Source organism: Xiphophorus maculatus, chromosome 3 (genome assembly GCF_002775205.1).
Source record: "Xiphophorus maculatus strain JP 163 A chromosome 3, X_maculatus-5.0-male, whole genome shotgun sequence".
Lineage (NCBI taxonomy): Eukaryota > Metazoa > Chordata > Actinopteri > Cyprinodontiformes > Poeciliidae > Xiphophorus > Xiphophorus maculatus.
The window spans coordinates 19,729,601-19,756,067 of NC_036445.1; the positions used below are offsets into that span (position 1 = coordinate 19,729,601).

A 26,467-nucleotide genomic window follows, 5' to 3' on the forward strand; every position below is an offset into this window, starting at 1 on the left:
GTGAAAAAAAAAAGAAAAATGATATTCATGAGTTCATCTCCCAATCTGACTGAGTTTCAGCTTCTTTGCAAAGAAATAGCAGAAATGCCATGTCTCAAGAAAATCTGGTAGACCCCCCACCCCCCCCCAAAAAAGAGTTGCAGACTCAGTGGGGATGAAAACAAATGCACACAAAACTTCAGATTTGCTTTATCTCAAAACTCTAATAACGCATGTTGAAATTTGTGGCTTTAAAAAAATCACAAAAACACTCCAGGGTATCAAAATGTCTTCAAGGCACTGTGTTTACATTTTTGCTATATATTTGTCAAAGGCCCAGTTCTCTGGTGGTGGCAATGCTGTGGGTTACTGGATGATTTAAATCTGCAATATTCACATCAGATAAATCCTCAGTCCAACAGACCAGAGGGTTCAGCTCAGGCTGAATATAATTAAAGGGAGTCAAAGTAGTCCTTACTATGTTGTTGGGCTTGTCCAGGGCAGAGTAAGCCCTCTGTAGCAAGTCTGATTGCATCATTGATACTACCTGTGTATCTTGCACGTCTGTCACAAATCCCTCCATCCACTCCACCCTTCCTGCACTTTTTTCTTCACCTCTCCTGCACACTACCTTCTTCTTTGAAGGTATACCCTGCAGCTACTTAAATTATGTTTTTTTAAATTAGTTTCTTTTGTATTCTTTCTAACCTGTATCTGTTCTGTCTGTGTTTGTGGTATATTTCCCCCTACCTTACAGACAATGAGCTTCCACAAAAAATTGCTTGCAGCAGTTTCCATTTAGGCCCAAACTAGTTATGAATTAATCTATGCTTCAATGAATGATATTCATTAAGACAGGGAGAAAAACTTTCAAACGTTACTGTTTTTTTGTTTGTTTGTTTTGTTTCGGGTTTTTTTTTTTTTTTTTTTGTCCTCCTGGATAATTTGCTACGGTTCAGAAATAAGCTTTTGGCAGCTGTAAAGATTATATTCGGGGAAGAATTAGACGGGAGCCCGTTCATTTACCTCCCACTGAGCCGGTCTCATGATTTCTGCATGACCAGGCTTTGGGTCTGACCAGTGGGCGTGCAGCCTTTGTTGTAGCAGCCTCGGTGGGCGGCCAGCGGGGCCACCAGCAGCCGGACAGAGCCTCCATTCACCCGGCAGGGTTTTATTCTGCCGCTCCACCCCCGCCCTTTTTAAATGCGCGGTACGTGTGTACGTTCGCCGGAGCACGTATCCGAGCGATAGCGCGTCTGCTGCGTTTCCGCAGACATCACTGCACGGACGCGTTACTCACTTGAGATGCTCTTATTTGCTCATGAATAACAGAGACGCAACGTGACGAGGTTGTGTCACTCAGTATAAAAAAAACCCCATGCAGACAGAGTGAACACTTGTCAGAGCAAACACATCTGGAGAGGATTTCTTTATTGAAACAAAAGATTGAAAGAAAGAAAACCCCCACCTCACTTTAAAGGTAATTAGTCATTTTTATTTAATTACTTTTTATTTATATGCCTTATATTAAAAGTGTGTTTATAACCTCGTCTTAGAAAAATACACTATTCGAATTTAATTGAGTAAGCCAGATCACAATATGAAGTTTACATGATGAAGTTACTGTATTATTAGTGATAATTAGAAACAGTTCATACAAACTTTGCGGTGTCATAAACTGGAGGAGCAAAAGAGGAGAGTGAGAGCGGAAGAGAAGGGAGGAGTTTGCTGTTAAGTTTGAGTGTCTAACTGCTGAACTCATTCATAGTTCAGGTCAGCATCCCCGTTCTTCTGGCGTGTGGTGTTCTGCGGTAAAAATTTTCAGACTAGTTTTCCTCAGAATCGATTTGATATTGAGAAGATGCTTTGGCATTTGTCTAAAGGTTATTGTACTGAAGCCTCTAAATATTGTCTTTTATATATATTTATTTGTTTTGATTGTTTTCAGGTTTTCCTGTGGCAGTTTTCCCAGGAGAGCTTGCTTGTTAGGCAGTAGAAACATCCATCTCTGAAGAGTCCCAGAAGTGTTCACCCTTACATCTTTTAAGGAGCAACAAACAAGATGCAGGCGCTGGACGACAGCACGGTAAACAAAAAGCCGTTCACATGTTACACCAGAACTTAGTGGTATCCTTTTAACAACTATTTTGCAATAACATTCAAGTTCTAATGTTTATACGACATTAGTTACATTGTAATGGATGCGTGAGCTTATCAAATTGGGTAACAGAACTCCTGGTTCCAGTACTGTGGTATTTTTCCACTCAGGAGCTCCAGATGAGAGTTGAGCACTTCAGGACATGACTAAGGATAGAAAAAATAAGGCAGGATTCTTAGGGGGCAAGTTGGGACTTGTGTGTCCTTAAGTTTACTGCATTCTGCTCAATTCAATTCAAAAGTGGGATGACACCGTAGAAAATGTGTAGCAAAAACAGAGCCCTTACATGATATTCTGACAGTTTTAGAATATTGAGTAAAACTGGTGTTATTGCAGTGTGTCATAATATTTGCACCAAAAACTAGAATGAAAATGTGCTGCTCGATGTAGGGGCTTTTATTGAAGACCGAAACACTGTAATTATCTCAGCTGATAGTCATTCAGACGTATTGATTTGTAGTCAATAGAGGTGACACTTGGACCCAGTTTGATGCAATCACAAAGCACGTCCAGCTCAAGATAGACTTTAACACCAGTTTACTTTGATTTGAGCCTTTTGAGTTGAAAAGTCTTGCTATCTTTTACTGAATAGAAAGTCTTTTAAAAAGTGCATCGTTTATACATCTCTTGACTCAACAAATATTTATTTAACTAAGGATGGAAAACATGTGGGTCTAAAACTGCATTTAGATGTTTTTGAAACTATTTAGAAGAAGAAGAAGAAGAAAGAAGGAAGAGAACTAAAATTTAAGATTTGATTGCAGAAGAGCAATTGGTGCTTAACTTTATAGCGGTAAATTGCATAATAGCCACTTGATTCAAATCTTAGTTTTCAATGTGCTTATTGTGCAGGATTATGACAGAATATTAGATAGATAGATAGATAGATAGATAGATAGATAGATAGATAGATAGATAGATAGATAGATAGATAGATAGATAGATAGATAGATAGATAGATAGATAGATAGATAGATAGATAGATAGATAGATAGATAGATAGATAGATAGATAGATAGATAGATAGATAGATAGAAACTTTATTCGGGGTATTAGGGCTGCGCTTAGAAAATAATATTACAAGAATAAAGTCGACTTTATTGTTGTAATTATATATTTTTTTCTTAGTATGGCTCTAATACTTTGTCGTACAGAATATCACCTCTTTGTAATTTGTTGTTTTTTTTCAAGTAACAGATGTAAGCTGTTCCTAATGGTGGAGGGTCATTGCTGTTTTAATTATGTAACTTATTTTAAGAGCTTTAAACCTTAGGAATTGGACATCTGTGGAGTTTGAAGTTTTTCTACCACATACATGCAAGATGTTTCCAGCAATGTCCAGCAGAATGAGACAAGATTTGTATAGACATGTTTTTTAAAGCAACAAATAAAAATGTTGCAGTACAGACCAAAAGTTTGGACACACCTTTCTAATTCAATGGGTTTTCTTTATTTTCATGACTATTTATAAGGCAAGAAATCCCACTTATTAACCTGACAGGGCACACCTATGAAGTGAAAACCATTTCAGGTGACGACCTCTTGAAGCTCATCAAGAAAATGCAGAGTGTGTGCAAAGCAGTAATCACAGCAAAAGGTTGCTACTTTGAAGAAACTAGAATATAAGGGGTATTTTCAGTTGTTTTACGCTTTTTTGTTTAGTGGATATTTCCACATGTGTTATTCATAGTTTTGATGCCTTCAGTGTGAATCTGCAATGTCAATAGTCATGAAAATAAAGGAAACTCATTGAATTAAAAGGTGTGTCCAAACTTTTGGTCTGTACTGTTGTATTCTGTATAACAAACTACACCTTTTCAAACATTTGTTGTACTGTAGTTGGTCTTTTGTAAGCAGTTGCTCCATTTGTGGATGTTGCTTAAAGCATTTGCTTCATCTGTGATGGGGAAGCTGATTGCAAGATGACATGAATGTGGAAGTTAAGCGTTGTAAAGAAAATCAGGACCAGGGTAATCGCTTGTGGCTTTTAATAAGTCAATTATTTTCTAGTGAGTATAAGAAAAGTAAAAAAAATAAAATAAAATAGGACAGTGGGGCTTTACAGAGGATGTCCAGTTTTAATATATCCAAACAAGAACTAACACAGATCACATAATCATCTCAACTTTTAGTAATATATTACTCTGTAATCTTATTCAAATCCTGATCATTTTTACTATAAATCTGAGATGTTGTGCAACATCTTCATGACACCCTTCATGAAATGCACAAAAACAGACTGGTGTACTCTGACATGCTGGTGGTTGTATGTCTGTGCCACCACCAGCTCTGAAACATGTTGCTACAGCCCCTCATGCAGCCATGGAATGATCATATGACGCCGCTGCTTCTTGCACAGATGGCCGCTCCCTGTTTTGAGTTGCATGTTTTTCATACCCTGATCATTTTTTCCTGTGAGTTATTATAAGTCTAACATTCTCTAGATCATCAGAAATACTGTATCTTGCACGTAATAACATTAACATTTGTTAATCCACATGCATTCGCTCTGTTCTGCATCATAAGCAAATAAAATGTATGTTATTTTTGCTGTTTTTGATTCCTTCACTTCTTTGCTGTTATTCTGTCTTGGATCTCTGTGCTGCATTTTCAGATAAAAATGCTGTTTCCTCTTGAAAACATGTGCAACCCAAACCTGCGAGCAAAGCAGAGCTGAAAGCCACTGCCACAAGTTTTCACAACACTTTAATGCCAGTGTTTGAAATTTAGGATGTGAGATTTTCTGCTAAAACTAAAAGCGTCACCTACTGATGTTTTTTTTAATGTTATCATTGATTTGCCATTTGTCATTAAAAAAAATTCAGGACTTCCTGTTTTTTTGCTGGCTCACAGTGACTCGGCTGGAGCTTTACGTTAAGAGGCATCTGATGCAAGCAGCTGCAAACATACTGCTTCTCTCTACAGTAAAAAAAAAAGATAAATGGCAGACTATGTAAGAACAGGCTGTTTCATTTCTAGAGACTTTCTGAATTTTTTTTTAAACAGTTTGTCCTGAATAACATGAGGAGGGAACTATAATAATGTTTGAAGGCTGACTTATGTAATCTGTGCAGAAAGAGATATGATGAAAGACAGGACAGACCTTTTTGTGCTCATTTTGGTTGGCTTGTTTCTGAAAAGGTTCTTGATGTGAGCATGGGAACCAATTAAGCAAAACAATGTACACAATGAGTCAGGCTTTTTTCCAGTTGTCAGCAGCAGTGGAAATAGAGAGGGGGAAAAAGCATTTCTGTCTGATAATGAGGCTGTTTGGATGGCAAACCTTTTCTATTAGACTCGACCCACTGCCCATGACGTACTCGGTGATTTAGTAATTTGAAAGACATTTGGTTATGCAGTCAGTTTTTAAGTCAAATTGTAACTCTTTAGAGTGCTGCCTCCACAAAGCATGTTTAAAACCACAACCTCATAAACACATGGATTCATTTCTGCTTCTTTACATTCTACAATTTTCACTTTTGGCAGCTTTGTAGAGAACTGTGAGAAAGAATTAGCCACATACACATTTGTTCTGTTTTACACTTGCATTTTGATTTTATCAAACAAATTCTCAGACTAACCAGGAAATTTTTCAAGTAATCGTTTTGTTTATCAGGAGAAGAAAATCTATTCAAACCAACCTGGTCATATTTAAAAATGTGATTATGGTCAGATTACTGACAGATCTGTAGAATCAAGAAGTATAGGCTTAAATATCTCAAAAAGCAACACATCCTGCTGCAATCTAAATAAATTCAGCCACAGATACAAACCAATCTATCTAATTTACTCACATCTATCAGTCCAGAAAGGCTTACAAAGCCATTTCTAAGGCTTTGGAACTCCACTGAATCATGGTGAGTGCCATTATCCACAAATGGAGAAGACATAAAAAAGTGGTGAACGTTTCCGACTGACCAAAATTACTCCAAGGGTACAGTGGTTACTCTGATGTCTCTAGGAACATCTTAAATGTTCTTTGAACTGATGAGACAGTTGAACATGGTGTTGGTGCTGTGATGGTCTGGAAATGCTTTGCTTTTTCAGGGCCTGGACAGCTTGCAGTAAATGATAGAAAGATGAATTTTGCTCTCTTCTGGAAAATCCCAAAGGAGAAGATCTTTCAAGATCTTGAGGTTGTGGGCTTAACATCGGGATCACTTTGGTTATACCTTTGGAAAATGAAGGTATATAAATAAAAAAACAAAGTTGAAGGTTTTGGAGTCTGCCATTTAAGCCCCAGATTAAAGGCTTTAATATAACAGATATTCCTGTGACATTCACAGCAATAAGCAGGGAGTTAATCCTCGAAAAACCTCCAGTTTGGCAGAAGTAAAACAACTGTGTTGGTGTGTTAGATTGGTCTGGATGGGTGTTTTGTTTTTGCTCTGGTTATGCTTGTCCAACATTAAAGTTTGTTTGAAGCTCTAACACATCCGGGTGTGACCAAGAAGAGAGAAAAAAGGCTGTAAGAGGCCAAATACTTTGTCACAGCACAGTAACCAATTTTTGTCAGGTGAATTAGCCAGTTATTAAAAGCTGAGCCCACTTTAATTCTTAAACCAGTAGGAGAAAATGTTCACCAAAGGATTTATGCTCTGTTTAGCTCCTTTTCTGAGAAATACCTCCGACCCACAAATCACAGGACACGTGCAGTGCGCTAAAACCTGCTTTCAGAACTCGGCCTGCAGCTGCTAATGCGCTGATCTGAAAACAAGAGGGAGAGCATTTACAGAAAAGCCTCATTGTGTGTAATTACCAGTGTTCGTGTAAACAACCAGAGCTTTGTTTCTAGCCTGGAATTGGACACATCCAGCATTCAAACCCAGGGAGCCATTTGTACACGAACTCCATCTGCTTTCATCTGCGTTGGCCTGTCATAACGCTCTGCCTTTTTTCTGTCCCAGCAGCCCAAGAAGAACTTGAACCCCTACCTTCTCTTCTGTGTCTCAACAGCAGCGATTGGCTCACTGCAGTTTGGATACAACACAGGAGTCATCAATGCACCTGAGACGGTGTGTGTCGAGTTATGCACTCATATTTGTAGTCTCTATTTGATGTCATCCATGCTAGCTGGGTCTCTTCGACCTAAGTAAGAACTGTGATACCAAACATGGGCCTCATTTATTTATCAAACGTGCCTATTTTAGCAATGCTGAGGTCTACTCCTGCCCCCATGTGGACATAGTTAAAATTTCACTTTGCTTTAAAATGCAAATTTTTTCCTTTTTATTTTTCTCCAGAAATTACGAGACTTTTTCCACAATGTGTCCAGTGAGCGCTACGGACAACCTTTTACCATGGGAGCCAACACCATGGTGTGGAGCTTAGCTGTGGCCATCTTCAGTGTGGGTGGCATGATCGGGTCGCTCTCTGTTGGAGTCATTGTCAACAAATTTGGCAGGTGGGCAGATGCGTATATTTGCATCGTTTTCTAATCAGAGCAAAAATGTTTTTGTAGTTGCATCTCAATAAATTAGAATATTATTGAAAAGTTAATTTATTTTATAGACTTTTTAGACACAAAATGATTAGATATCATTACTTATTTTATTTTAGATGATAATGACACAGATTATAAAAACCCAGTTTCGTTTGATCAGAAATTAGGAATGTCACTTACATAAAAACAATAAAATATGGTCTTTAATACAACTGCTGACTTGACAGATGTCCAGCAGACACCCTTCACATAGAACGTAATCCATAAAAGATCATTGCTCCAAAAACCCGCTGACAGTGTGGTATCCAAGAATATCACTAGAAAATTTAGTAAGGAAACAAAATGGTAGAAAAAGTTACAGAGGAAACAGGAATTCACATGGCTAGGAGACAAATGACTGGTCTGTTGTTCAGTGGTTCAAAGTCTTTTTTTCAGAAGAAAGTAAACTTTGAATTTAAATAGAAATTAAAGTCCTGGAGTTTGGAGGAACATCTGAAAGGCACAAATACTAAGTACTGAGCCCATACACTGTGGAGTATATAAACACTAATCTTTGTGTTGGTCTTTATGGTATTTGAATCTGTGTTTTCATTGGCTGTAAGTCATTATAATCTAAATGAACAGAATCAAACACTTGAAAATATCTCTCCGTTTGTGTAATAAATCAACAGTATGTGTATGAATGGGGTTTACTTTCTTCAAGTTGAGTAACTGAAATAAATAAACTTTTTGATAACTTTATAATTTATTGCAATGCACAAGATATCCAGTTGCATTCATAAATTCCTATCCAGACGTGTTTGTCTCTGTTTCTTTGTCCAATAACCAGGCGAAAATCGATGCTGTTTTCGAACAGCTTGGCTCTGTTGGGCGGTAGTCTGATGGGACTGTCGTCTTTGAGTCGCTCCTTTGAGATGATCATCATTGGTCGATTGGTCATAGGTGTTTTCTGCGGTCTCTGCACTGGTCTGACCCCGATGTACCTGGGCGAAATCTCTCCAACTGCCCTGCGAGGAGCCTTTGGCACCCTGCACCAGCTGGGTGTCGTTGTTGGAATCCTGGTGGCGCAGGTATGCTTGTTTTCTTACTTTAGTCTTTTTTTTAGCTTTTGATCTTTGTTGCATACTTTTGTAACTTATTAGGAAGACAATGGATTGAAAAAGTATTTATACCCTTTGAACTATTTCATTTTTTTCATGTTACAGCCACAAACTATGTATTTTAATGGTATTTCATGTGGCAGACTAACTAAAAGTGGTCAAAAATACATTAAACTAACAAGTATAAATAAATAACTTGAATTAATTTTAGTCCGATTTATGTGCTTCATTTCTTCCTCGTTGTGTTTCAGATCTTTGGTCTGGAGGCTGCTTTGGGATCAGACCGTCTGTGGCCTCTGCTGCTCGCTCTTACCATCCTGCCGGCCGTGATACAGAGCGCCATGCTCCCTTTCTGCCCTGAAAGTCCTCGCTACCTCCTCATCGTCCTCAATGAGGAGGATGAGGCCAGGAAAGGTCTGTTTTTTCCTCTTCCCATGCAGCGTTGTCTTTGACATTTTTTGAAACAATACCTGCATCCTCCTTTCACTCTGTGTCTACATCCACTGATTTCATCCGCTTCTTGCCGCAGCCCTTGAGCGTCTGCGCGGCACTGATGATGTGAATGACGACATTCAGGAGATGAAGGAGGAGGGCATGAAGATGGCTATGGAGAAGAAAGTGTCTATACCCGAACTCTTCCGCTCACCAAATTACCGCCAGCCGATCATCATCGCCATCATCCTGCAGCTCTCCCAGCAGCTGTCTGGCATCAATGCTGTGAGTATACATCACATGTGGCTCAGCATAGATCTTTAAACTCGAGTGGGAACGCTCACTCGGCTTGACTTGAACTTTTTTTGACAATCACATAGCGAGAGATTCTGGGACTGTGTGAGTGGAGTCCCGTAAAGTGTTTTATTAAAGATTTGGACAACAGGGTTACGCAACAAGGCCGTCTAGATTCATCATTAGCTGTCATGTCTGTCATGACAATGCCTGCGCAGCCAGCGATCCCAACATTGATCGGACTCCACCAAACACATTAACTTTATTGACCTTGTGTCAATAAAGAATAAGGTTAAAGTTTATGGTTAAGAATAAGCAGCTTATTCTCTTAACCATATCTTTATGAAAGCACTGCTAAAGCTGCACACATCCATATTTTCCTACAAACAACGAATCAGATAAAAATATCTGGCCTTAAATCAGGAGTATTAACACCTCTAAGTCCCTTGTAGCATTACAAAACATTTCTAATCTTCACTTTTACTTCTAATGAAGCTTGTTTTTAGCTGCAAGCAACAGGAAACTTAGATCCCTGGTGGGACTTTCTGCAGGACATAATGGACTGTTTAGCCTCTGAAAAAACAGTCATTCCCTCAGGAGCACGAAAGCCCCAAAAAACACGACGACTTACTGTGTTGCTTGAAGCTTAGTGAACACTTAAATTGTACTTCTGCATAATTAATAAATCAGAATTGTACACTCCTTTTACGCTCTAAGTAAGCGTAAAACATAACACAAACTCAAGAGATATACCTGATATTTTATTGTAAAAACTGTATAAATTGATTTTAAATCCCTTTAAAAAAAGAACTGAAACTTTTTATTCAGCTTTTCTGTATAGAAGTTGATCACAGTTTTCTGGAACTTCTTAGTAGTAATATTCAGTTTTTCTAAAGGATAAACATGACATGATACAGAAACCAATTTATCTGACCCGCTCTTCCAAATGGGGAAGACAAGAGAACATATTAAATAAGTGAGACAGATGTGTGTGTTGATCTTCATAAATATGTCCGTAGTGACAGAGCAAAATAAAAAGTTAAAGTAAGTTGAACTGTGACAAGCAAGGTTGGAGGAGAATCTACGTTTATGCTAAGAACTTAAAGTCTTCAAGCTCAGTGATAGAGAACTGCAGCAAAGTGTGTTATTTATATAGATGTATAGTTACCAAGTCTCTATAGATAGATGAAAAAACATCTTCTGTCCACTGTTAACCTTTTAATGCCAGAGTTTATTTAGCTCTATAAAAATAAATTATAAGCATAAACCTGTTCATTTGAATATAGACTTTGAAATAGATAAGTGCAGGTATGTGTTCAATATGGATGAATACCCATCAATTGTCTATATATAAAGATAATTTTACATTTAACATTTTTTGAATATCATTACCACTGATACATCAGTGTTACTGTACATCCTCATGAACAACAGGGGAAGACTCCCTTAAATGACCATGTTTTATTAACTTAAATAACGCCTCCTCAACAATGACAACCGTTATCTTTTCCAGGTTTTCTACTACTCGACAGGCATATTTAAAAGTGCTGGTGTCTCTCAGCCCATCTATGCCACCATCGGAGCCGGCATCGTCAATACTGTCTTCACCATCGTCTCTGTAAGTGTCCGTATTGTCCTTATTCAGATCTTGTTTCCTGTTTGCTGGCCACTGATCGACCAGTCTTGCTCTCTGCGCTTCAGCTGTTTCTCGTTGAGCGGGCTGGAAGAAGGACACTGCACCTGATTGGATTGGCAGGAATGGCGGTCTCTGCCCTCCTCATGACAATCTTCCTGTCCTTAGTGGTGAGCCAGACACACAATGAGTTAATTATCATTAGGTTTCATGTTATGCATTTTATCTAAGGTGTTGTCCTTGCTATGCAGAACAGCAACCAGGTTATGAGTTACCTGGCTATCGTGGCTGTGTTCACCTTCGTCGCCAGCTTCGAGATGGGTCCGGGTCCCATCCCTTGGTTCATCGTTGCTGAGCTCTTCTCTCAGGGGCCTCGACCTGCAGCCATGGCCGTTTCTGGTTGTTCCAACTGGACCGCCAACTTCTTGGTGGGGCTGGGATTTCCTAAACTGGAGGTATTTAGCAGTAGATTATTACTTATACCGTGCCTTCTGACCATATTTATTCCCTTGAATGTTTTTCCACATTTTGTCAGGTTACAGCCACAAACCTCCACGTATTTCATTGTTATTTCTTAAGACGGACCAAGACAAAGTAACATGTATAGATCAGTGGAAGGAAAATAATTCAAAATGTAATTTTCAAAATGTTCATAAACGAAAACCTAAAAAGTGTGTTGCACCCAGACCTCTTTTCTCCAATACGTCTAATGCCTTCAGAAGTAGTTACACACTGCCTGTGTCCATGGAGACTGTGTACATAGTAATCCAACCTGGCATGAAGAAAGCTATGAAATAAAACCATAAAAAGTCTCAGGAATTATGTGAATTAAAGCGTTCAGTCAGATGAAACCAAGACTGAACCTTCTGGCTCACTCGCAAAGTGCTATTGTTGAGATAAACTTACTGTGCTCATGAACCTGGACACGCCATCCTCATTGTGACACACGGTAGTGACAGGGGCATGCTGTGGGGATGCTTCCCATAAAGGAGCTGTTCAGACTTATGGGAACAGGGATGGAGTCGATAACAGGGGGAATAATGGATACAAACTTGCTAGAGGCAGCAAAACATGCGAGACTTGGGCGGGGGTTCGTCATCCAGCAGGACAAAGAACCAAACAGAAAATCCAAGAAAAATGCATTGACGTTTATATTGCAACATGAAAATATGTGTAGCATAACAGATATCCTTCCTTCTTTCAGGAACTGTGCGGCCCATACGTCTTCCTCATCTTTATGGTCCTCCTGATCCTCTTCTTCATCTTCACCTACCTGCGAGTCCCTGAAACCAAAGGACGGACCTTCGATGAAATCGAACAGGGATTCGCCGCCAAACCCGCTCCCTCGTCGGTGCCTGACGCCATGGTCCTCAGGCCAGACTCGGCGCCCCTGTCCACCACATAATAACTTCCCATGGTGGATCTACCTTCAGAGAATCAGTAATAAAATTGGCTGGTATGGAGGGAAAATAAACTGCAGCTTCTTCCTGTAAGAGTCAAAATGTTACTATACTCCTTTTAAATTATTTTGTACAATATTTCCCCCATGAAGAATAGTATTGTAGTTATTATAATTAATAAAGAATATAAGTTTGGTCAGGGTTAGTTCTGACCAAACTTGACTGCTGCACCAGTGCTTAGTGTTTAGGGACATCTTCAGCCCTGGCTCGTCTCATTGTGCCACTTAAGAGGATCAATGTATGTTTGAATTTTCAGCTGCCTACAGTGTTCAAAGGTTGCAGGCATTACTGGGTTTATGTATTGAGGTCAAGCCTGAAAAGCTGGTATTGGATGAAGTCAGTTTGGTCCCTAAATGAATTAAAGAATTAAAAAAGTTCCTTTATAAAACACTTTGCTTTGTTGCCACAGGAGGACAAGGTTGAGTAAAAGCAGAGAAAGCACTGCAAGAAGACCCCCTATGAGCATGAAAAATGTAATTTTTATACACTGAAGACATATTTTTAAGCACATAAAGGGCATTTCTCCTTGCTGTCGCTGATACCTCACGACAGCATTTTTCTGTTTATGGGGTTTTAAATTTTGCATTTGGCTGTGTTTGTGCTGCTAAGGAAACAGGGCAAGAACAGGTTTGTAGGGGACTTGCAGTAAATATAATATTTTTGTAAAAACAGAAAATGCGCCCTGATTTTAAAAATAAAACACTGTGTTAAAAGTGTTTTCTTCCCTACAGCACAAGCGCAAGCTTTATGGCTCCGGTTTAAGGATTTTACTGCAGAAAACGATGTTGATGACAAGAAAAAAATAATCCTGCCATAACCTAGTTCTTTACATCATGCATATGCGATTAAATTAAAGAAACTCAGGTTGTTCATTTCTTTTTTGTAAATATTTAAGGTTTTATTGTACTTGAAATTATGTCAGCGAAAACTACTGGATCACAGGTCATTTTATCATCTATAAAACAGTATTTTGCCCATTTGAAATAATGTGTTCTCATTAGTCCTGTTTACTTACAACTTAATGTACAACACATCCTGTAAGTCACCAGCCTTGTGAAATTGTGATGTTGACTAGAGACACTAAATGGACTGCATTTATTTCAGTGTTTAACGGACAAAATGTGTCATTAAATATGTAAACTTGTTACTGATAACATGAGATCACGTGTGAATATTCTGTAGACTCAAGTTGCTGCATCAAGATCAGCTGGTTTAGGCTTTGCTCGAAACCAGATTGATTCTCGTACTGTTGCATTTTTCTTCTGGGTTTGCATAGACTGGATGAGGAAGTGCTTTTCTTATTCCAGCTTTTCACTTTGCATTCAGGAGTCAGACGCCTTTCTCAAAAGTAATATTTATTCTAAAATTTGTCTTTTTCTGGTTTGCGAAATTTGTTTTATTCACTTTTAGTCTCATGTTTTGCTGTTAGTTTCATGTTTTTTTGCTCTTTGCACAATTGTTAAAGACAACGCAATAATGCTGCTTTGCCATTCACATGTACAATTTGTATATTTTGCTGTTCTAATAGAATATTTGTGTAAATAAAGCCAGTCGAACTACATAATGACAGAGTCACATTCAGATGAGAGCTGACCTTTGTTGTAAGTTATAATTTAAGCTTGCCATGTGTAACGTGTGACTTTAACTGATGAGGATGTTCGTGTGTGTGTTTTCTGTGCTGCAGTATTTAGCTGTCATGAATGTTTAATGTAACTGCTGCTCTGTAAAACTTTATTAGGTCTGTCTAGTATTCGCGACTCCATGCTGTGGCTGTCTCTATTTCCCTTTCCTGCTGTCGTAAAAGCTCATTTATAGGAGTGTGTTTCCCTAATTTTAAAAATTGAAACTGAGTGTATACATCTCACTGACATTGAGATGTATGCACTGCGTTTCAGTGAGTGTAACTGCAACAATAAATCAATTGTACTAAATGAAAGAAAATAAAATATGAAAAAACATTGTCATAAATCTGAATAGAAAGGAGAATGGAGAAGTATACAGTAACATTAGAATTGGGAATGAACATCAAAACAAGGGCCAAAATTACCAAATTTTTTGACTAAAATCTGCACATTTACCCTTCGAGTGCAATTATTGCCCAAAGTGTCTCAACAGTATTTTCCATGAAAAAAAGAAAGAGGTAAAATAGCCAGAATAATATTGTACCACCAGTCAAAAGTTTTACAACAAGGCAGTTTTCCAAGTTTGTTATTGGAAATTAGGCAGTTTAATGTCTCATCACACTCAGAAGTGAAAACATTCAAATACATAATCGGAGTTAAAACAAGAATTAACTCGTAGATCATAATTTATTGTAAGATTTTGACCCTCTAAAATAGCCACCTTTGGCAGATTAGCCAGCTGAACACATTTGTGGCATTCTTTCTACAACAGAAATCAAACACTCTTCAATAAATTATTCCCATATCTGTTGCAGAAGTTCCCATAAACATGTGCCACTTGTGTGTTGCTTTGCTTTCTCTCTTCTGTCCAGTTCATCCCAAACCAGCTTGACAAGGTCTAAGTCGTGCTTTCAAACTTAGCATCTTGTTAAATTTTCCTGAAGTAGTTCTGGCATAGCTTGGACTTATGTTTTGGTTCATCTTGCTGAAGGAGGAATCCTTGACCAATTGGACGCGTGGCACAGGGTACTGCATGGTGCTGCAGAGGGTTGTGGTAGCCATTTTGTTTCGTGGCACCTCTCACTACAAGTGGATCCAGCAAAACAGCCCCACGCTTCCTCCTCCATATTTGACAGTTGACGCCACACACACTGGAACTGACCTTTTGCCTACTTGATGATGTACAACGATTCTGTGTGAGGAACTGAAGATTTCAGATTTTGATTCATCATTCCATAAACCTTCTTCCAGCCTTCAGTAGTTCAGTAGCGGTGTCTCATGACCCAGGTGAGCCTCTTTCTCTTATTCTCATATTTTAGCATGTCTATATTGCTGCATCTCATCCTGTATATATATGTATGTATTTTATTTTTTTTTACATTTGTTAAAAGGGTCACTATGTTGTGACAGTGTGGTATGAGACGGATAATCTGTGAAAACAAAATCAACCTCCCTTCTAATGCAACTGTTTCCATCTGCATTTAAAGAACTACTCTACATCAGAAACAACCAATCAGAGCCAGGAGGAGGGTCTTAGCGCTCGTGATCCTCCTCCTCAGCTCTGATTGGTTGTTTATGGTGTTTCTGCAGATGGCATTGGGACTACTGGGAGAAGGCAGAGGAGCTAAAACAAATTCACAGATTATCTGTCTTGTACATAGTGACAGTTTTAAAAAGTACATGAAAAAACATTGTTACCTACAGCAGGTTTAAACTGTGTTGGAAGTTAATGTCGCCTATCATACAATCTGTTAACTCTCTGCTTTTTCTTTCTTTGCTTCTGTCTGTCTTTTTCAATTTATACTTTATATCTTCATTTTCATTTGTTTGCCTTTATTTATATGAATTTGTATAATTGTTTTGTGGATTTAATTACATGTAGGGGACACATAATAAAATTAGAGAAAAATAAGACATGAGAAAAGCATAATTAGGACAAAAAAACCCCAGAAAACAGCAAATCAAATCTAAAATAAAACCTCAACACAGAAGTGAGATTTAAAGAAACAAAAAGGCATGGACATAATATTTTTATTATTATTATTTTAACATTTGTAATTAATAAAATAACAACAACATAAAAAATTGTGGTTATCATTATTTTGTAGTATTGTGTCTATTCTGTCATGTTCAGGGAAAACTTAAAAGTAAAATAAAAACAGAATAGAATAAAATAAAGTTTTTGTGTGTAGCAGTGGTTCTGATTGCTACATTTCTTACTTCTCCTTGTTTTCAGGTCTTCTGTCCCCTTGGATCACGTAGCTTTGGGCTCAGACCCCCCTGGCTGGCTGGGAACCGGGCCATCTAACTGTGTCAAACCAACGAGCTGCGTCTTCAATGTCAGAGGCCGCGGCGGTCTGACTGATCACATGAACTGGAGCATGAAAACCCTGCAAAATGCTGCAGTTCTGCAGATTGTCCAGTGAGGGGCGTGCAGAGACCAGCAGGTGCATTATGCTCTGTGAGCGTGTGTGTGTGTGTGTGTGTGTGTGTGTGTGTGTGTGTGTGTGTGTGTGTGTGTGTGTGTGTGTGCGTGTGTGTGTGTGTGTGTGTGTGTGTGTGTGTGTGCGTGTGTGTGTGTGTGTGTGTGTGTGTGTGTGTGTGTGTGTGTGTGCGTGTTTGTTAGTGCACGCTGTCTGGGTGATCTGTCTTGAGAAGCGAGGAGTGTGTCTGAGAGGAATAAACAGCGGGGGCTGTTAGGAAGAGAGAAGCCACCACAAATACCAGGAGAACATCCAAAAATGATTTCTGAATTATGTTTATTGTTGTTTTTTTTTTCTTTTTTCTTCACCAAACTGACATGAACAGACAAAAAAGAAAAGTAAATAAAAGAAGAGTTGAACTCCCACGTGCCACAGCTTTAAAAATGCAAGTTAGCGCAGAGTCCAGACATGCGAGGGATGCCGCGGCTTTCCGGGCGGCACTGGAGGAGCCAGCTGGAATGGACTTTAAACATGTCATGACAGCGGTTTGTAAAGACCGGACAAACTTGTATTCATCTCCTCTGTCTGGCAGACAGGGAAAATAACTTTCACTGCGTTCCTCTCCCTCTTTCTTATGTCTTCATCTATTCCTCTCCCCACTCCCCCATCTTACTGCACAACAGCAATGGTTTGCCGCTCTGTAAATATTTTCTTTACTCCCTCCTTCATCCATTCATCCACCACCACCACCACCACCACCACCACTCTCCCTCCATTTTCCCTCCCTCCCTCTTTCTCCCTGGAAAAAAAAGGAGCAAACAGACTCCTCCCCCTCCTCCTCCTCCCACTCTGTCACACACTCCATCTCCCTCTGTCTCTGTTTTTCCTGCTCCTCTCCCTTCCTCTCTGTCTGTCAGTGTCATTCTGGAGTGGAGATGTGGAGTGTCTTTCTGTCTCTCTGCCTTTTTTTCCAGCCTAATTCAGCTGAGGAAGGTAAGAGACAAACTTTTCTTCCTCCAGATTCTTGTTGCTGAAGCGCACAGGCTCTCTCGTCAGGAGCTTGTAATCAGCATGGTCGGGCTTCCGCAGTTATGATGATATCTAGGAATTAATGAGACTTTGACAGTGTGTGAAACTATGCCACGTGGGAGCTCGGTGCTGCCGCACCTGCAGCTCTGTATAATTACCACCTTTTTTTTATTTTTATTTTTTTTTACCCCCCTTGTGTGTTTGCACCACTCTGTGAATATGCATGTGCAGATATGTGAAAGTGGCAGCAGATCAGACAGGACTTTGTTGGCATGGAGGTGCAGGTGCCCCGGCGCAGCGCCGGGTCCCATCAAGCTCCGACAACAAAAGGACATGGAAATAAGGCGAGGGGGGGGGGGGGGGGGGGGGAGTGAATAATGCGTTGCATAATCCATTTTTTTCCTTTGCCTTTGGGCACATCAAGCCACCTCCGTCCAACAAGCCCACGCCCGACGCTTCCCCCCCTTCACCCCCTTTCCTGTCACTCATGATCTCTCAGATGTGACAACCCGAGACCCCTGTCTCTCCCCCCCACCCGCCTCTCCTCAGGACTCTTCTTTCACCAGCGGATGTTTGCCCACGACTCAAACTGCTGCGCTCACTAAATGGGAGCATCAGGAGTCTTTAATAAAAGTGGACGAGTGAGTGTGTGTGTTCGCGTGTGCATGAAATTGATGGACAGCTAAGTGAGACTTCACCCTTGAAGTGGTCTATCAGAGGCGAGCAGAAAGCAGCCTGCGATCATTTGGTGACTCAAAACTACCTTAACGTTGCACATAAGTGGCGAATGCTCAAGTGCGCGCGTAGTAATTATCAGCTATCTCTCTACGTCTCGTCCCCAACACTGGAGAGCGTGTCGGCAGTCAGCGAGCAATTTATTTTCCAAAGGTTATGGCTGTACGTTGGAGGGAGCTGCACCTGTTCACACTCATCTGGCTGTAGCAGTCTGAGTCAGCGTGTGTGTGTGTCTGCAGGGGGAAACGTATATGTCAGACTCACGGCACCGGATTTGAGCCGCGTTTGTAACAGATGGCTTGGACTTAGTTGAGACAGAATAACAGCGAGGGGAGAGGCTGCGCAGAATTACTGCCCCACTGACTCTTTTATGTGGAATAGAAGTGGGGGTTCTAACATAATACAGTATTAACCCAATAGCATGTCTGTCTCTATAAATCCACACAGGCTGAACCGTCAAGTATCTTGAGGATGAGCCGCTGTTGCACACTTTGATTCAGTCGTTTGATTCGGTTGGCTGTTCTTTCTGCTCTCTGCGTGTTTCTGTGTCCACATTTGATGTTGCAACTTCAAACTTCTCTGTGTTTTTAAAGAATCTCGATACAAAATAGTGCATAGCTGTGAAGCAGTTTAAGGTTCTGTTATGGATTAGAATGTGAGTGGAGAAATGTGCTTCATATTCAGCCCTGTTCACTCCAGTGAACTGAGTTAGAACATTGGTTCAGACTTTTCCATGCCAGGCCCCCAAACAGAGTTTGCTTCTGGTTGACACAACCCCCACTTTGAAAACTGACTCTAGAGGAGCTGCAGAGATCCACAGTTCAGATGGAAAAAAATCTGTTGACAGGAAAACTTATAGTTATGCACTCCTCATATCCATTTTTTAACGAACGACAAGCAATAATAAAGCCATTGTTGAAAGAAAACTATAAGAAATCCCATTTTCTGTTTGTCAGAAGCCATTGGAGAAGGTGCTGAGGTCAGATGAGATCTAATTTGTGTGATGGAAAATTAATACTGAAGGTCACCCCAAACATTCATCCTTATGATTAAACATGGTGGTGGCAGCATCATGCAGAGGAGAAGCTCTCCTGCAGTTGGGAATGCTGCTGGTCTTGGTGATGTCTCTTGTAAAAGAGATATTTTGATCTCAGTGGGACAAACATGGTTAAATAAAGGTTATTATTAAGTTGGTCAGATGGAAGATGATAAATCATGGAGGAAAACATGTTAAAAGCTCAAAATGACTGTGAGGAAGAGGTTCACCTTCCAGGATAACAACAATGCTAAACCTGCAGACAGAGCTTCAAGGGAGTGAATTAGATTGAAACATCATCATATATTAGAATGGCTTCAGATTCGGAAAACTTTTAGAACCAAACCCCAAAAGATCCACAACTGGAACCGCAGCAGTGTTGCAATTTTTTCCTCTCCGTTTACAAATGCTACTCCGTGTTAGTCTATCACATACGATCCCGCTAAAATACAGTGACGCTTGTGCTGACAAAATGTGAAAATGTTGAAGAAATCTGAAGACTTCTGCAAAGCATAGGCGTGATGTTTGCCTCAGTTTCTCCCACCTGCAGTTACAGGAGCGTTGTGTCTTCTCCTTTGCGTGCGGCATAACTGGGAAAGGTGTGACTTTGGATTTGTCGCCCTCACACGCTGCATGTGTGAGTGTTGATACACTGTTGATGGGAAGCCACATGGCCGGGCTCCCGAGTGATGGATGTGTGTGGGAGATTGTGTGCTCACACTGGATTAACACGATGCATTAACAGGAAGGAGCCTGCGCTGGAAGCACACCTGATGCCCTCCAGTGTTTCCCATCGTGGGTGAGCAGAGACACAATGACGCTCACTGACATGTGCAATTACTGAAACTTATGTTGTGCATTTCAAAGTTAATGATGTTTGATTCTGTTCAAACGGGTGCAGGTAACGAAACAAATATCAGTAAGCTCCTAAAGAATGTACTAAAATTCACGTGCAAAATCCACAAGGGACAAATTAAAGACACATAATTTCACCTTTACGCCACCTTTAGCAGTTTTCTTTTTCTTTCAGTGTATACTTTTTTAATTTTATGCAACTCAGATGAGGATTTAATTCTCAAAGGACCTTTATTATCATCTCCACAACTGCCAAATACAGCAAAAAGATTAGTAGGGCACAGCTGACTTGTTTTATACACAGTGAGGCTTTTGTTTTACTCCAGTGCATCAAAGGGGCATAAAATACCTTAGTGTGTTCATCAAGTGTAAGAGAAATTAAAATAAAATAATCACAAAACGCATAAAGAATAGCTCAGGATTTGCTTATAGAAAGTGAAGGGAAGTACATGAATGAATACATAATGTGAAAGAGAAGCTCGAATCAGATGTTTTTATTAATCAGGATGGACATAAAGTGCAAGCAGATGCAATCTTGCGTTTGGAAGAATTGGATTTATTTCATATCCAGAGACTTTAGAAAATTAGTTGTGGATGCTGAGTGGGCTGGAAAAAGTAGTCAGAACTGCAGCATTCACAGATTCTTAACATGTTGAGAGGATTCAACATGTTAAGACCATCTTTAATATTTTCCAGCAGTGGTCGACCTGCAAAGATCATATAAGGCCAAGCTATAGAAGAGAACCGAACAACAACGACTCGGAGAATACATGTGTGCGCTTACAGGCGATTTATTGCTTCTCCTAAGTCTGATATAGATCAGATGGATGTCACATGATTTTTTTCTTTCACAGAACAGATGAGATTGAGTAAAATTGTTTGGATCAAAAGTGTAACCTTAGAAATAATCTGTAAAACATGGTGGTGGTTTTGTGCTTTGGGTCCATGTCTCCTGCATCTGGGCCAGCGCAGTCTGCTGGCGTTCATGCAACGATGGGTCCCGAGCTACACAAGTGAACTCTAAGGGAAATTGTCAGGGCATCTGCTCATGAACTGAATAACAACAGTAAGTGGGTCAAGCGGCAAGACAACAGCCCAAAGCCCAAGAGTAATTTTACTGCCTAAAGATGGATAAGGTCAGAGTTTGGAAAGAGCAAAGGCTAAAGCCTGGCTCTGATCCGATGTTGGGGACGGGCTCACAGTTCATTTGAGGAAACCGTCGCGCATCACAGAATTGATTTTAAAATGAGGTGAGGAAAAGAACACAATAGTTTCAATTCGGGTTCGTGTTGAACAATGTAGGCGTACAAAACGTGTAAATACACTGATGCTTTAAATTTAGAATGATGATTGATATATAATCAATCTGGTGGATTGATTTTTTCACTTTGCAACTTCACTTTCTCAGAAAGTTGAAGGTTTAGTTTCAGCTTCCAGTTTTGCCATTTGGCTGCTATTCTGGATTTTCTTATTTTTTCTTAAATAACGATACGTATCTCTCAGTTATTCGTTTGTTCATTTGTTCGTTCCTTCAGGAACTGATTTGTTCATTTTCAGTAATACATTTTTATTTTCCATCATGTATAATATGTATTTATTTATTTGGCCATTTTAGAATGTATTTATTGTAGATAGTTATTTTGTATTTATAGTGCCTTGCGAAAGGCATTTTTTTGTATTTTGCTGCCTCACAACCGAGAATTAAAATTGATTATTTTAGAATCTTCAAGTTACATAGTTTCTGCTGGTGAAGAGCAATCATTAAGTCTCACCACAGCTTCTCAACTGGATTGTGATCTGGGCTTTGGCTAGGCCATTCCAATGCATTTATGTATACATTTCCTCTTAAACCACTTGTGTGCTGCTTTAGCAGTATGCTCCTGTTTAAGATGAACCTACCTCCCAGTCTCAAATCACTGACAGACTAAAGCAGGTTTTTCTCAAGAATATCCTTATATTTAGGCTCCGTCTTCTGTCTGAGAGTTTTGGTCAGTGGTTCTTTTGGCAGGTTTGTTGTGGTATTATTGTCTTTCCATTTCATGATAATGGATTTGACGATAAGATGGTAGAGATTTAATTTTTTTCAGAACCCAACCCTGATTTTTATTTCTGAGCAATTTTATCCCTGTCTCATTTTCTTCATGATATATTTCTGATTTTTTTTTTTAATTCACTTCACAAACTTGTAATATTCTGTGCAGGTGCCTCGTATTTGTATATACATTAATATCCAAATATGCAATTTGGATATATAAAGCACACATTTAAAAACAAGTTGTAAAGTAATAAGACACAAAACTTCACACAGAGGTCTTTACTTTCACAAGGGAATGTTTTATTTATTTATTGTTTTACAGATTTATGTCTTTTAAATTATTATGCAATTTCAACAATTTATTGATTTATTTATTTGAATTACCTTTTAGTTTCTACCATTTATTAATTTATCTGTTTGTTTATTTATTTGAATCTCTCTATTTATCAATGCATTCCTTCACTAGTTTAAGAAAAGATTTTAATTTAGATAAGAAATAAAACTAAATCCATTTCTTAATGTATATATTTATTAATCTATTAACAATATATTTTTTAATTTCTTGTCATTATAATGTTTCTTAGTATTTTTTTTTAAATTACTTGTATAACTGGTACATTCGTCATAGTTTCATTTTCTTCATACAGTTTGCATACATTTTAATCTGAAATCCTGCCTCATTCTTTATTATCAACATAATATTAAACACACTGTGGATAAGATAAGTAAGTCCGGTATTTTGAAGGTGTTATGAATCAGCCTGGGGATGAGCAGACGCTTCCTAACAATGAACTTGTCTAGATGTGGACAGTTCCCACCTCAGGGTCGCCTGGGCCACCGCTCCAGCTGTCAGCTGCCACGCTCTAACTGGGTATTAATTGGACACATTGCCTTTCACGTTCTGAGTGTCATAAGCTGGAAATTAGCAAAGTGTCTTAAGGAAACAAATGGCACACTTGTCACAGATGTTTCTGATGCCAGCAAGGCTTCTTGAAAAGCGGCGCCTCCCCGCCTCGTGTCCCCTCACTGCTAGGACGCTGTGAGCTGCACAGACCCCACGCTGATGGGAATACGGATGCAACATCCTCATCTGTGGTGCTACAAAACCTGCTTGTGGCATTACTTTCACTTGCTATGTTAACGACATCTGTTGAGAGCGCAGCAACGAGAATATGTCACATTTCCCTCAGATGAATCACCTAGCTGCCTTTCGAAGGCGGGGAGGCCGAAGCCTCCGGGCGGCTGTGAGGAAAGACGCTCTGTTAGGATTCAGTTAGAAAATTCATTTGTGGGGTTATAAGTTGCAGCATGAACATAACTGAAAGATAAACATGATCTGTCGACTACCACAATGGAGGAATGTTGTTTAAAGCGTTGGGTTTCGCGTCAAGAGCTGCTGCTCGGTGGTTTGTGCACTGGCACCGACAGAACTTCGTGATTGAGAAAAGACTCGGTGAGGCTGCAGAAAACTGATCTCCCCTCGTATTTACATTCCTTCAGCAGAAGGAGGAAACAGTGATGAAAATAGTTTTAATCCAGATTTCTGCTCTTAAAAGTAATTCAATATGACTTTTAATGGCAACGTGTGGGCCATTTAGAGCCAACCTTCTGGTTTTCTGGTTATCCTTTAATGTTATGATTTTAACTCCTTTGTAATAATTATTGAAGCATGACTTGGACAGAAATTGAAATATTTCTATTCTAGTCTTAATTAAATCCTACAAAGTGATTAGCACTTATCCTACATATGTATATTTATAGTGTTATACAGTTAATGTTAGTTATATTTGCCTAATTGTATTTATCTAACTGAGAAAAACAAATCCTTCACTTTATGCATTCACAGCCCTTTGTTTGCATTGACATTAGTTGAATTGCAGATAAAACAAGCCCGGTTAGGTGATAAATCTGCCTGCTGACACACGCAGAGCTCAGAAGTGAATGTGTCATTTGTCTGTCAAAAAGAAAGAACATTGCAGACTGCTTTTGTTTTCTCTTCTCATTACATGCAGATAATTGCAAATAGAAATGTCTGCACTTTAAAAGCACAGCTGAGCCTCATTTTTTCTTTTTTTACGTCTGCAGGTTATTATCCGTTTGAAATAGACACTATGAGACATTTGCCAAAAGCTAATTACTGTGGATGTTCTTGAACGAAATGGAAGAACCTTGGCTACAGTGGTCTGGTGTTGCTAAAAGCTGAGTTTCATTAACTACAAAAAAAAAAAAAAACCCAAAAGGAAACAAGTATTTTGATTAAATTTAGGATTCAGCTTTCGTCAATATGTACGTTTCTCCAGGAGTTATGGTCAATAACAAATCAGGATACAGAACTTAAAATGTGTCATATGATCTAATTGTGCTGGTGAATTAATATACTGATTACTACCAGTCTAAAAATATAATGTGTAATATACTGTACAATACTATTATTTCAGTAAGTTAAGTCACTAAGGGAAGCACGTTATTTAGATTAATTACACACACACAGATGTTTTCAAACTTGGTGAGTTTTCATGAAAACGTGGCGGATAAGACTAGAATATTACATCTGATCAAAACAAAAAACATTTTTAATTCACAAATGTAAGCTTAATGTAAGCAGGTCTAATACTTGCTTAAAGGTTATTTTCAAAAGGTATCTGACAAATGAATATTATCACATAGCAATTCCCGATTCGTTGAGTTTGACCAGACTGAATCAGCTTGTGTGTTTCAGCAGCTAGCACATAAGCTAGCTACTCAAGCTAACTTATTTGTTGTTTCTCTTTGGTGTTTTTGTTTAGATTATTTTCACATTTTCCAGCGTCTCATTTTGTACTGAGTTTTGTAGTTTATCTCTGTGTGTTTTTTTTTTTTTTTGGATTATTTCTGAAGAATCTGTGTTGGTCTTATAGTTCCTTTTATGGTAATAGTTCTGCTCCCTTTGGGAAATGAATTCCCCGCAGTCCTTTTTATTTTATTAGAATCTCCCCAGTTGCTCTGCATCCTGTTTATTGTTTCCAGCTGGTCTCTATACCACAGTCACACCTGCAGAGTATTTAAGCTCCTGGATGTCCAATGCCCCCTGCTGGGTTCTGTCTTTCTTGTGTCCTGTGTCTGTTTCGCTTTGTGCTTTGTAAACAAAGCACAAATCACGAATCACATGCGTGATGAAGGTGAAAATTAATCTTCACCTTCATCACGAATCTGCTGTTCTCCTGCTGCTATCTGATTCCTCTTTGCAAGATTCAAAAACACAATAATCCTGCAGCCGGTTGCTTTATAGATGTGCTTCACTGTTGTACCTTTCCCTTGTGGTTTTAAAACAGAGTCATGATTGGGGCTTCCTTGGTTTCCCAGACTGTCTGTGTTTTTATGAGACTAGAAACATTTCCTGACTACTAAATTTGTGTCTCTCTGAAGGTAAAAGTGTAGGTGGCACATTTCAGCCAGTTGACAGAAAGTGTGCAGCAACATGTGTCGCTCGTGTCACTCTATGCTCCTGTAAAGCCAGGATGAAATTACAGCTTGTGCTGCACTTTTCCACCATCTCCTCAAAAAGATAAAGTTTGACCTTGATCTGTACCTCACCTGTTCTTATTATGCAGTTCTTTTGCTTTGAAGAACGTAATTTTTGTTTTCCGTTTTATTTATTAAATTCTGCTGCATTTCTGTCATCTGTTGGTAACACATCTGGAGAGATGAGTACATCTTTGCATAAACTTATTTGAGATTCTGTGGCTGGATCAAATGCTGCACAGTTTTGTCCAAACAAGTCACTGTTCCTGTTTTCAGCAGCAAAGGGGGCTCGACAAGTGGGAGTGCCAAGTTTCTATTGTCTCCACATGAATAAAAACAATAGAAAACTTGTTCAGATGAGTTAGATTTTTTTATCTGGTGTTCATGTTGCCCTGGGCAACGGCCCATATGGTCCGTATCAAAAACAGCCACGGCTACCAGAACTGCAGGAAGCTTGGTTTGAGAGTTGTCTCAGCTTGTTAAGATATTATCTGGGAAGAACCTTTGCTGAATGTAATATCCTACAAGCGTTGTTCGTTTGGTCAGAAATCTGTATTAGATGTGGTAAATGTAGAAAAGTGTGCAAAGTAAGCTGCAGAGCACGAGCCAAATGCACATGGATAGACCTTAAAGCAGCTGATGAAGAGAACCAGGAGACTACGTACCAAATAATACAGAAGGAAAAGCAAAGACAGAGCAACAACTGATCAGAGCAAAAATAACCAATCATAG

General features: G+C 39.2%; 2 protein-coding genes across 2 annotated transcripts in view; both read left to right on the top strand.

The window, feature by feature from the left end:
• The first annotated feature begins 959 nt into the window (after positions 1-959).
• Positions 960-14,074, top strand: LOC102217757 (solute carrier family 2, facilitated glucose transporter member 1-like). Its single transcript, XM_023331338.1, has 11 exons — positions 960-1,459; positions 1,928-2,065; positions 7,045-7,152; positions 7,381-7,541; positions 8,410-8,650; positions 8,932-9,094; positions 9,210-9,397; positions 10,920-11,024; positions 11,108-11,209; positions 11,291-11,494; positions 12,244-14,074. Exons 2-11 carry the CDS (start codon positions 2,042-2,044, stop codon positions 12,442-12,444), a joined length of 1,497 nt encoding a protein of 498 aa, XP_023187106.1. The 5' UTR covers positions 960-1,459; positions 1,928-2,041; the 3' UTR covers positions 12,445-14,074.
• A 3,362-nt stretch (positions 14,075-17,436) lies between these two features.
• LOC111608095 (ephrin type-B receptor 5-like) overlaps positions 17,437-26,467 on the top strand; it is a 53,461-nt gene continuing 44,430 nt past the window's right edge. Inside the window, exon 1 of the mRNA XM_023330645.1 lies at positions 17,437-17,537. Coding sequence (XP_023186413.1) covers positions 17,480-17,537 — 58 coding nt within the window. The 5' untranslated portion in view covers positions 17,437-17,479. The remainder of the gene's footprint in view (positions 17,538-26,467) is intronic.

Bases quoted from the DNA above. Each gene is read 5' to 3' on its own strand.
- LOC102217757 (XM_023331338.1), top strand. From the start codon at position 2,042: ATGCAGGCGCTGGACGACAGCACG. The intron at 8,651-8,931 runs GTATGCTTGTTT...GTTGTGTTTCAG, and splicing joins TTGGAATCCTGGTGGCGCAG to ATCTTTGGTCTGGAGGCTGC. The intron at 11,210-11,290 runs GTGAGCCAGACA...CTTGCTATGCAG, and splicing joins CAATCTTCCTGTCCTTAGTG to AACAGCAACCAGGTTATGAG.